This window comes from Parasteatoda tepidariorum, chromosome X2, assembly GCF_043381705.1.
Source record: "Parasteatoda tepidariorum isolate YZ-2023 chromosome X2, CAS_Ptep_4.0, whole genome shotgun sequence".
NCBI lineage: Eukaryota > Metazoa > Arthropoda > Arachnida > Araneae > Theridiidae > Parasteatoda > Parasteatoda tepidariorum.
In genome coordinates this window covers 6,607,136-6,620,167 of record NC_092215.1, presented here as the reverse complement: position 1 = coordinate 6,620,167, position 13,032 = coordinate 6,607,136, and the positions used below count along the sequence as shown (strand labels likewise).

Genomic DNA, 13,032 nt, shown 5'->3' with positions numbered 1-13,032 from the left:
TCAGTACCCTGTGACGACCACAAGTCTGACGTTGAGACCCGGTTTTTTGCTTGATTGTCCATTCTTTGTACACATTAACAACTGCTGCTCTAGAACACTTCACAAGTGCAGCCGTTTTGCTGATACTCGTTCCGACACATCTCGCACCCACAATCATTCCACGTTGAAATTCAGTTAAATCACTTTTCTTTCCCATATCTGAGCAAGCAACACAGTATAACTGATGACTCACTTGTCCAGCATTCCCGTGTTACAGTTACCTTGCCCTCTGACGCAATAACTCATTTGCATACTCTGAGGTGGTCATAATAATTTGGCCACTCAGTGTATATATAGTTTCTAAATACAGTTGAGTGCTCACATATCTGAAAAATTGCCCAGTGTCCTTGTATATATCAAATATAAAAAGCAAGGAATGTAAAACTAATGTGTTTCAAAACTGAGTAATGTCTTGTTGATTTAATTACCCACTTGGATATAACAGGTTTAATATAAGGAACCAAAACTCTGCTTATTACTTTATCATTTAAAAATAATAGTACATAATTTAAAAATATTACTATATAGTTTAAAAGTAGTAATGCATAAGTTAAAAAAATTCTGAAGTTTCATCAGGTATCATAAAAAATGTATAACAATTTTTGATGAGCTCTAGAACTTTCAACAAAATAACTGAGAAAAACAATTTGCGAACAAACTTCAGTGTCCTTGTAATAAGAAAAAAAAACTTAATTTGAATAAACTGGGTCGTCTTAATATACACTAAAGCTAGAAAATGTCCCGTAGATTCAGGTCATTTAATAACCCACTGGGAGATAGCAGGTTTAATATTACTAGCTATCACTATGCTTATTAACTGCATAGCTGAGGTGATTCCTCTGACAACATCATCACCTCTAGTTCTATTTGTGTTAGAAGACATAATACCAGCAGGAGAGAAAAGTGTTTGCCGAATAAAATTGAGTTTTCACTGCCTCGAGGTATTTTACATTATTAGAAAGCTCGAATATTCAAAATAATGTCTTCATTTCCGCCTTTTGTTTCATTTGTGGTAACATTTTCCATTATAGTAAAGAAAGAAAGTTGAAATGACCAATATTTCTTCAAGATGTTTATTTTATTTTACTTTTTAGGTAGAAACTAGAGAAAATGAAAAGAAAAACATGGGACATTAGCTGCTCAAAATGTTAAGATTTCGCTAAAATTAACCAATCCTTACCAATTTTTTGGAGGAAAAAAAAGGAAAAAATCAATACTTTTTTTTATTTCATTGATAAATACAACGAACAGAAACAAAACTTAAAACACAAGTTTTGAGTTGAAATTTTAATTTTTTTATGTGTAAAAAGCATTTAATTTGTCATCAGTTTACTTTCCCAAATTATCTCGGGCAAATGAAAAAAAGTTAAATATTCGTCTTTGTATATGTTCACATCTTTATAATTAGAAAAATCATCTGCATTACTTTCATTTTCGTACGCGAACGCCATTTTTTAAATTTTTTTTTTTATGTAAATTCAGCAACCATCGTAAATACAATCGCACAAAACACGTGTGCAGTCCCACAATCCAACAGCAAAATTCTCAAACAAAACTTGGCAAACTTCCAATCACAGCATATTATTTTTTTATTTTTTTCCGGCTGAGTCAAAACATGATGAAACGTAACGCTCTGAAAAATTCTGCCCCGCCCGAGTTTTCTCGGGATAATAAATATTTGCAATATATACATACCCGAGTTAACTCGGGAAAATCAGGGAAGCGGTTAAAGAGCGAATTTTAATCATCGTAAAAAAATATTTCTGAAATTGTTCTTAAAAATAGCAAAAATGCCCTTTACAATAGAAAAGATTACCTTATAATAACATAAAAAAATACGATTTATAAAAGTAAATTTCAGAAATTTATATATAATTATAGTAAAATATGTATATTATTAGAAATTGAGATGCAAATTTTTAATAAATAAGTTTGAAATAATTGTTTAATATTGAATAAGTAACATAAATGGAAGAAAGGTTGTTGGATTATTATAAAAATGCAAAGAGGAAACTATAATATATTTTTTAGAGAATTTAGATTTCTAAATTGGCGTAGTTACGTCTCTATAATGAGTGTATTCGTATTTCTGATTGGAGCATTCACATTTTCGGGTAAAACTATTAATGCTAATGTCGCTTTGAAAAATTGGTCTCAATGTTTTACGGATTACGTTTCTTTTGAAACATTATTCAAAAGTCATTTTTCAAAATATGGATTTTTTATGGCCTCTTCAGACAAGGACTGTTTTCTGTACTCCAAAAATTTCTAATAGATAACAGCGCATTATACAGAAACTTCCGATTACTGTTTTTTTATATAAAAAAACTTTCCCTTAAAAAATTGAAAAATGTGACATATAATATCTCACTACCTTCATACAGCATGCTCACCAAATTATGGAAACACTCCTTTAAATTACGAATGGCTTCAGCTATATGTATAAAGGCTACGTTTATGTATAGTTAAGTAACTATGCGTTACTTGATGTGACACGCTACACCACCAACTACACACTGGCGTAAGAAATTAAGACAATTCGCAGACTTGTTCGATTATCTTTAAAACTTCGGGACTGATTTTAATAAAATTTGATATATATGTTACGTTGAAACACCGAATTCTGGAGAATGTCGACATTCACCGGTGAATGTCAACATTCACGTAGTCGCTTGATGTGTGTCCGAAATATTTGCCAAATACCCTTAATTCTGACATTCACCGGTGAATGTCAACAATCACATAGTCGCTTTGGTGAATGACCGAAATATTTGTTATATCCAATTTTATATTAATTTATTCGTTAATATTATTATATTTATTTGATATATTTATATTTATTCTTTATTTTAATACTTACTGACGATAGATTAGAAGAAACATCAGCGTTTGGAGTATCGGGCAAATGTATACCGGGCAATGGCACTTGACCTTAAAAAAACATCAGTGTAGGGTATACCGGGCAAATGTATACCGGGCAGTGGCACTTAACCTTAAAAAAACATCAGTGTAGGGTATACCGGGCAAATGTATACCGGGCAGTGGCACTTAACCTTAAAAAAACATCAGTGTAGGGTATACCGGGCAAATGTATACCGGGCAGTGGCACTTAACCTTAAAAAAACATCAGTGTAGGGTTAAAATATTGAATAAATGTAATTATATCCACGAATAAATTCATATCAAATCGAATGTAATAAATATTTCGGACATTCACCAAAGGATATCTGTGATTGTCGACATACACCGGTGAGGGTCCGAATGTACAAGAATGTAATGAAACCGACGTAGTTGGTGTTTGTCGACATTCACCGGTGACAGTCAACAACCACCGATTTCGGTCTTTCGCCGTGACATATACATACATTGATACAATACAAAACAAATATAACCATTCAACAATAGTAATACTCACGCATGATCGTGAGTAACACTCGTTGGAGTTGGAAGGTATGAAATTTCCACAGGACAATTCTGGCCAATTGCCACAAGAAGTAATAAACTGTCTTATTTCAAGTATGAAACCACGCTATTCTCTGTTAAGCCTAGTTTGAATTCGTCTTAATATTTTCCCTGTTATGTTTGATTCACAAACTCATTTTATTTTAAGAATTAGCGTATTTATACAACTTAAATTACTGATTATTGACACCTAAAAATAACTGTACTGATTCTTATTTGTAGCATATCTTACTGTGATTATAAATTTTTGGATTACTCAATAACAAACATTGTAGTTCGTGGCGGCTACTTTGCCCCAAGTAGTGTTAAAGAACATTCTAGGTGTTTTAAAAGCACCAGGAACTATCTTTGAGTTTTGGAGCAAGGGAACACTTAATGGAACACCTCTTTGGAGTCAAGTAGTTACCACCATGTTCAGTGATTAGATACACGAATATTTTTGACGATATAGTACGCTGTCATTTCACGATTGTTGACATTTCCCCTTAATAGTGAGTTGTCCAGCAGGTGGCGCTGCGCCACAACTACTGTGTCTGTTTACAAATGTAAGAGAGAGATTTTTAATATGAAACAATTTGGAAGCAGCAATGTACTCGGCTGCTGGAGTAGTTTGTTTTCTTTTATTTCTTAATTAAGTTTATTATTTTATTGTTGAAATCATTCTTAACTTGACTCATCGCCACATCGAAGAGCAAACAGCCATAAAAAGTAAAAGAAGACAACACGATATATAGGCTCTTTTTTAGTTATAACGGTAGCCTATTGAAAGTTGAGAAGGTAGCTCCAAATTTTAACAAGAGTCATGTTTTTCTCAACTAAACATAATTTTTTGTAAGGATAGAATGTAAATTAAATAATATATGTAAAATTTTCAAATAATTAATCGCCAATATCCGTTAATACGAATATTTATGACGAATTATTAATTTAACAACGGAAACACTACACTATCCTGGATGGGTTCCCCAAATAATTCACGTCTAACAAAAAAATGAACTCGTCCGAAAAAGAATATATAAAAATTCCTAACTAAAGAAATGTAAACCATATTTTTAACTATCATTAACTTTTTATGAAGATATCAGTTTGTGAAGCATTTATGAGTAATAACAGCAACTTTTACGAATGAAACACTTTTGTAAACATTATCTTTGTAATCCCCATGCAAAGATAAACCCCTTTTTCAAAAGCGTCTGATCATTAGGGCTACTCCAACCAAAGAATACATCCATCATAGTCAAATGTGTTTAGTCACGCAATACTTGATAAATTGGAGGGACAGAATGCTGCTTCTATTTATGTCTAAAACTGTGATTCGTATTCTAGGAGAAATGAGGCGTTTCCTGCACACTATTTCGGCCTACTTTGTTACTTTATCTTTTGTTTTTCCGTTTATTTTTTTCCTTATTTCAGACATTGTTCATATTTTAGACGCTTTATATATTTGTTTTGTCTTTGTTTAAATAAAGCTGAATGTAGACATTTGCTTTTGGTTTCAGTCGTAATATGCTGGTTATTTTTGTAAAATATATTAACTCGACCTTACTTCGAAAAAAGGTTTTGACCATTTCTTTTAAGTTGTCATATATTAAACACGACTTTAGTCTACATGGGTAAGTCTTAAGAAAAAGCGTCATTTTAAAGTTTTATAGTATTAAAAAGTTATCGACTGATAATTTAATTGATTGGATTTCAATAAAATAAGATCTAGATAGTTTTTCACTTATTAAAAAATATAAATACTTTGAAAACTTCAAATTTTTGGGCTTTTTTTCAAATTGATTTTTTTTTCTTTTTTCAGATATTCAGAACTGAAATGATTCATCTATGATAATGAACGGATTCTTCCGTTTAAGCACGTTTAGTCAAGTTTATTTTTGCATTTCTTCGATTGTCTTTTAGTGTTTTTTCTAAATTAAAAACACTTATGAAGCAAATCTAAACATATAAAATCACTAGTTTGATTTCATGAACAAAATCAAATTGAAAACTGCCTTCCCTTTTAATCTTCATACAAAGAGGTAAGTTAAAAACTTAAAACATAAATAATAGTAAAGGGTTTCGTTCTCGTTTGTGACTTGTCCTTCTGTTTTGAAACTTCTAGATCCTAAATTCTCATCTGCGGTAGAACGCTTCCGTTTATAAAACAAGTTCTTAACAAAAGTAAAGGAACTTTGGGTTCATATTTGCATTATGCAAATCCAATTTAATTATTACCCTCGCTATAGTGTTGGAAAGTTAGAAAAAATCAATTTTTATTCCTAAAAGTATTTTAAGTAATAAGGGAAGTAAATCAGCGCGTACACTACAGCGTTAAGCAATAAAAGAAGTGATGTAATAACATTTTAAAATTGCCATTATTACAGTCGGACTTCCATTTAACGAACTTCCATTTTACGATTATTTTTGAGGAACCAAGAATAGTTTGGAAATTTCTTCGTAAAATAAATTCTAAAAAGAGAAGTGAATTTTCTGTTTAACGAACTTTTCTTTGAGATCCACTTTCCCTATTTCAAACTTGTTAAAGCATTTTATGGGGAAAATGACCATAAATTGATTTTCGCAGTCACTTAACTTTTAGAGGAAGCAGTAAAATCTTTTTTTTCATATAGGAATCATTGCCAAAAATCAATTTACGAGAAAGCATAACAGAAATTTTTAAAGCATGAAATTATGATGTTAAGGACCGTACTATTCGTAACAGTTTTGCTAAAGCTGGATTCTTAGTCTGCTCGGAGAATTTGGAAAGTGCAGAGGACGAGGATGATATTCCTTTAGAAGAACTTTAAAAAATGTGGGTACAGCTAAGAGAGAACCACGAAATTAACGATGATGTACTGATTAATTATTTTCTTTTCATTGATTCTGAAGTTGCAACCACAAAAACATTAGCTGAATCGGAGATTTTGAACAGTATGAAGAATAAAAATAATAAAGCAATAAATTCTGAGGAAGACAAAGAAGAAGACAGAAGTGAAGAAATGCCCAAACCTTCATATGAGGAAATGTTCAAAACATTTTAAACAATTCGATAAATAATAATTTACCAGATAAATGTGTATCAATTGCCATTTTAGTTATGTCTAATGTTTATGAATTTGAAACCTGTTTTGCGTTGTTTAAGTATTACAAACGGTGATTTTCTATTTAACGATGTAGTGTATATACACTACAAAAATATAAATCCAGTTCACTAGTATATAAGACATGTTAGCTCGTATCCATGGTGGGGTACCTTTTCATAAGTGAAAGTTGACATTGTCGTTATCTACTCTCACCACATTGGTGACATTCGGACGTGATGTGGCGACGCCTTCCTTGACAGAAACGCCCACTACAGTTTAAACATGCCTACTTCAATGGATGGTGCACATTAAACAGTTGATTTGCTACTTGTGACTGTGACATTAGCCTCCTCACGCTGTTGCTTCTCAGTCCCGATCACTCACAACGTACAACGTATACACTCGACTGCTAAAGGCAACAGAGAAGCGACCACGACCGTGAACTTAATACAGCTCACACGATTAGCATTCAAAATGTATGGTGATCTTAATACAGCTCTCCCGGTTTCTCACAAAATAGCAATGAATCAACTAGTTGTATCCGTTCATCAAATTCTATCACAGATATAATTCTGGTGGGGGAGTAGGGGAGAGTGGGGTCAATTGTAACAGGGTACGATTGTTACACAGCAAAAATTTCGAGTGTCGTTTTCTAGATTTGGTTCCTAGGTGGCGCACAAGGTGTATTTAATAAATCTACATGTACACCCCTGCTGGCAACCATTTTTATGTACTTNAACAAGTGCACGACTGTCAAAAATTGTTAATAACTAATATAATAATATTTAAAATCAGGTATTTATTTTTTTTTTCTAGTAGAGGATAGTCTACTTTACTCGTCTGTCAATTAATACTAATAATATATTGGATTTTTTGTTAGTTAAAAATAGTTAAGTAAAAAATGTTACAATTGACCCCACTCTCCCCTACTGTAGTGTATCTGCTACTACAAAAATATAAATCCAATTCACTAGTATATAAGACATGTTAACTCGATTCTGCTGTGGGGTACCTTTTCATAGAGGAATGTTGATATTATCGATATCTACTCTCAGCACAAACGAATTTTCTATCTAACTTTTTTTCGGGATTTAGTGACTTCATTATATAGAGGTTTGACTGTATTAAAAAAATGACCTACTGAAAAAATTTATATGCAAGGTGAATGATCTGGATTCTATTGATCCTGTCTACTAGGTTAGCTGCTGAACTATAGGCGGGGGTCTGTAATGTTTTCGACCTGCAAACATGTTACATTTATTTTATTTCCAATTTAATCATCTTACTTATAGTGTTTGAATTTGCCTGACAATTAATATACTTTTCTAATATGTATCTTTTTAATCATATTACTTTAGATGTGGGAGAATTGAGAAAAGAAGCTGATCATTCTGAGAAAAACAGACAAGGTGAGAAAATATATTGTTTTTTAATTTCTGGAAATATCTAGTTATAATCATTATACTAAGATTGACGGATCTTGCGAGTGAAGAGAAGCAATTCGAAGCCACGGGGCTTATAATAGATTTTGCAGCAAGTGGATTGGTGCCAAGGTGCATTGCCTTTTCTTTAAGCTCGCGTCATTATTCCAGGATTTTTTTCCTAATACAGTCAAACCGCGCTATAGTGAACTCCCGGATATAGTGAGAGCAAAGTTCGCTCAGGTGAGTTGCTTCACATGTATAATGTAATTTTTCGTGGATATAGTGAACCAAAAAAAGAGAGGAAGTTGGATATTATGAACTTTTTTCTATCTTCGACTGATTTATTTTCTTCATTTTTTTTGTAATAGTTTTGAAATTTCTACTTCAAAATCAATACATATACCGATTTTTAAAACCATCGATAGCATGGAATGTAGCAACTAGTATTTTTTCGTGTTCGTTTCATTATTGAATAGCATCATTGAATTGGGTTCAGCATTCAAAGAAGCCGCAATCTTCCAGTATCTGGAGAAATGCTTCAAGTCAAAGCCGATGAATTTGCTAAGGGATTTGGTGAGACTACTTTTATGTGCTCGAATAATGGTTACACAGAATTAAGAAGCGTAATAACATGAATTCAGGAAAAATTATCAGAGAGTCGGGAAGTGTTTTCATATCTGATGTTGAGGATTTGCTCGTCAGCTAAAGATTACCAATTTTTATTTGTACGCAAGACGAAGAGTAATAAAAAATAAAAGTTAACATATTTTTTATTACTACTTATTATTTTTCAGTCAGTTTTGTATTTTATTTTATTGATCATTTATTTAAGTAATGTGTAATAAAAGGAGGGGGGAGTTTGGAATCATTTGTCAAAATTGCGTGCAAACCGGATGTCGTGAAGTCCCGGTTATAGTGAACTAAAATTTCGGTCTCTTGAAGGTTCACTATAGCGGAGTTTGACTGTATTCTATAAGAAAAAAAAAACACATTTTTTTAATAAAGTAGGATTTTTTGAACTCTTAAAAGGTATTGCTATTCTATAAAACTTATGATTTTATGAAACTTTGGATGATCGCTTATAGTAAAGAACCAAATCAAAGTCACATTCAAAATTTATAAAAATATGGGGAAAATTGGTTTGAATTTAAAGTTCAATCGAAAAAAGCAAAAAGAAAATGAAGTTCTGTCTCCAAATTGAAAGGAAATAATAATAAAACCAGGAGCCAATCATGAATTAAAAATAAAATATTAAGAAATGTAAGGTTATTTAAATAAAGAAATGGTTAAATTAGATTTTTCCGTAGTTTTATTTTGAAGAATGTAACCAAATTGCATTAAATTACGAGAAAGTTTTGTAACCTCGGTTTTCGTTGTTCAACGGTGACATTTCTTAAAAATTCAGTAAGACATCAAATCCGGAGTCCAACTTACTTTCTTCCAATCTACGTAATTCTGTAGAGCTTGACGAAACGGAACCATTTTTGCCGCTCCTGAACTATACAAATAAGGATCAATAACAGGTTTTTCTTCTTCAATATCCGGATAATCTGGTGCTCCTTGTCCTCCATATCTTGATAGAAGAAGAAGTCTGAAGAAATCTCTCACTTCATCTGGAGTTTCATCTGGTGTATCGCTTAAGTCTTGATAAAACTGAGAAGTTGTAGATACCCAAGTCATCAAAAAACTGGAGAAGAAGGCAATTAAAAGTGCTTTCATGTTGAGATGGAAATCTGCAGGAAGAAAAAAACAAAGTTATTGAGCTGAAACGGAAGAAGTGCGTCACTGACTGTACACACTTTGTAAGATTGCAAAAAAAAAAGAATATAGTAGCAATTTTCATCTGTCAACAGATTAACGAGAAAAGCTGTATTATGATACATTGAGCCGCGATGGCTCAGGGGATAGAGCGTCCGCCTTCCAATGAGGTGAACCGGGTTCGAACCTCGCCAATGGCTGGTCGATATGAATTCCCCATCCGGCTTGCACCGATCACAGTGCTGACGTGAAATATCCTCAGTGGTAGACGGATCATGGGTTAGAGTCCTTTTGCCGTCAGACTAACCGTAGGCGATTTTCCTCTCCATATAACTCAAATGCGGGTCAGTTCCATCAAATAGTAATCCACGAAGGCCAATTTCCCCCAGTACTTGATCCAGGAGTTCCTTTGTCTTCTGGATTGGGTTCAAAATGACAAGGCTACGGAGTTGAACATTAGAGTCGTAAACCCGAAAATTGGGTCGACTGTTCAATGATGGTTATAAAATAAAAAATTATAAAATATTATGATATATTGATTTTTTTTCCTCATTTCATGCGTATGAAAATTGACTCTAAAAGTATATTTTTTCTGTCGTTAGGGATTTTTTCACACAGAAAGGATACTAAAAATTCATGAAAATTTCTTCGTTAATAAAAAAACCGTTTCCTGGTGAATTCTTAACGATAACATTTCATCTATTTCAAAAATACGCAAATAAATAAATAAATGAAAATAAATAATACAATAAAAAATTTCATATAACTAAATTAGTATCTTTATTAGCTTCGTGTTACGAATGTCGCCAAAAGCATTGCATAATACCTTTACTAAAAATTCACGAAATTTTCTTCGTTATAGAATAAACCGCTTTCTGATGAATTTTCCCCGATAACACTTCATCGATTTAAATAAATAAATAAATAAAAATAACAAATGTCACGTGTCAAAATTACTATCTTTACTTTGCTTCATGTTACGAATGTCGCCAAATTCATTACATTTTCTACCTTTTAGTCTCGAACGAGGATATGCGCGTTTATAATGACAAATAATTGCCGAAATCATGGGGGATATTAAATTGCAAGCTATAGATAATTTCAGTAGTATAATTATTGATACTTGAGGTGAATCGTAGAACAGCATAAATGTTAGAAAAGTTTTGAAAACTAGTCACTACAACATTCTGGATTAAAGAGCAACACAGTGGATAAAAAGCGAACAGCAAAGTTATGCATTAAAACTTGTAATTTTAGTTACACTTTGGAATGATTAACAAACTGATAAACAAATATACTTTGGGTACAAGCCTTTGTAGATATATCTTAGTACGAATGCTCAATTTTTTTCATGACGATTGCACCACTCACAGTTAAAGAGTACGCACGTGTAAGTAAGAGTTCTCAGATTCTTTTTAGATTGAAGTAACTGAGAAAGTTGAAAGCGTTACAGTATCAAATTTTGTATGAGGCTAAAAGATTTTCAACTTAATTGTTGGAGTTGTTTTCATTTCAGAATCCTTAAGTATTGAACAAAGTTCGATGCTGTAATTTTGTTTATTTTTTTCAAATTGTGCAATTTGTCCCAAAATAAAATCCACCGAAAAAAATTGAGCATAAGCACTAGGGTATATCTACACCGAAGAGCCATTACATTATGACCACCCTGCTAATAACATGTAGGACCACCTTTAGCCCTCAAAACTGCTAGCACCCGCCGTGGCATTGATTCCACAAGGTGTTGACAGGTATAGTTCGTTCATCAGAAGTTGAGACTTGGCTCCACCTCCTGGGGCGCAGAGTTCATTTCAGCGCGGGAGTTAGAAGAGAAACATCCCCGTTGTTGAAATTGAGACAACCCTTAATTTGCGCCAAACACAAAAAGTGAATTATTTTTCAGTCATTACTTTGCTTTATCATCTGCTATTATACCTTTTGTTACACTAGCTAATTAAATATAGTTTAAATTTAAAAACTGTTGTTCTCCCAGCGAAATGGCTCATAAAGGACAAACTATTCACTCAAAAGAAAGAAATATCATAAGAAATGGTGCAAAATATAATCAAATTTATGAAATATTTATTGTTAAAAAAATGCACATAAAGTTTGCGAAATAAATATTTTTGCCAAATGATCGCCTAATAGCAACATTGTTCAAGTTTTACTCACAACCTTCTCCCAAAAATAGCGAAATAGTATCGTCGCATACCACGTGATGAAGGCGGAGCCAAGTGCCAACTCCTGGTGAACGAGCTATAGTCTGAGGTATCTGGTACCAAGCGCTCACCAACTGGTCCTGCAATTCCATTGTTATAGATGGAGGGTGGTCATAATGTAAGGGCTCTTCGGTGTACTTATAGTTACTAAGCCACACACTCTAAATTTTTTTATATTACCCATAAAAGCCATAGTTAAGTACTTTTTGAACTAAGCTAGTACACTTAATGCAGATTTTATTCAGCGTTTCTTAGAGACGAACAGAGAGTCTTGTCAGATTGGAAATTTTGGAATTCTATTACTATTTTTCATTCTCTTTTCTGGCTATTCAATTGTTATTTTCTGGATGTACAACTACTCATTTTGGGCGAAAGAATTCAGACACTATACTGATAAGCCACATTTTCAAATTCCCTAGAACAGTGTTTTCTAAAAGCGTGTTAGGGAAAAGCACCACCTTTATAAACAATAAAACTGCTTGTAAAGCTCGAATATAGTGGAACTTCCAGTAATTTCTTAAACACCAAAATGAAAACAATTCTAAGGAACAATTAGATATAAAAATGCAATGTCCCAAGCCATAAAAATGTCCACGCATTGTCCAAGCATCATGGAACATTTTCTGTTAAGTTTATTTTTCCTTTTTGCTTTGTAAGGAGAAAATTACCTTTATTTGCAAATGTAAATTCGTTTAAATATTTCTGAAACCTAAACAGTTAAATTTTATTATATTTAACCCAACTTTTAAGTTAGCTAAATTTTGAGTCCAAATACTTCAAAGAAAAAAGAATGACATGACGTGCCAACAAGTAAATCAGAATTTCCTATTTTCTTAGAATTTTTTAGCAAATATTCTCGTTTCGTGTACCTTTATGTACCTTCCTTTAAAATGGGACAAAACTTTTGTTGTCTATAATCTTCATGACAAAATAAATCTGATTATCTGTTACTAATAGAACATAGGAAATTTTCTTCAATATTCTCTAAGAAAATATTATATATATTCTCTAAGAAAAGTTTTTGATCAAGTGTTTTTCACTGTGTCTTGGGAATCAACCTATAAGGCA

At 32.5% G+C, this 13,032-nt stretch overlaps 1 protein-coding gene and 1 long non-coding RNA gene across 3 annotated transcripts in view; one reads left to right on the top strand and one right to left on the bottom strand.

The window, feature by feature from the left end:
- Positions 1-13,032, bottom strand: part of LOC107453500 (uncharacterized) — an 89,907-nt gene that overhangs the window by 29,684 nt on the left and 47,191 nt on the right. The window contains exon 2 of the mRNA XM_016070359.3: positions 9,425-9,723. Within this exon, the coding sequence (XP_015925845.1) occupies positions 9,425-9,709 (285 nt within the window). The 5' untranslated portion in view covers positions 9,710-9,723. The remainder of the gene's footprint in view (positions 1-9,424; positions 9,724-13,032) is intronic.
- The window catches only part of LOC139427288 (uncharacterized), a 64,354-nt gene that overhangs the window by 27,960 nt on the left and 23,362 nt on the right, over positions 1-13,032 (top strand). The window contains exons 1-2 of one of the 2 annotated variants that reach the window (XR_011638405.1): positions 5,313-5,522; positions 7,925-7,975. This is a non-coding gene — a long non-coding RNA (uncharacterized lncRNA). Of the gene's footprint in view, positions 1-5,312; positions 5,523-7,924; positions 7,976-13,032 lie in introns of those variants that run through there. The other variant, XR_011638404.1, reaches the window with a different exon arrangement.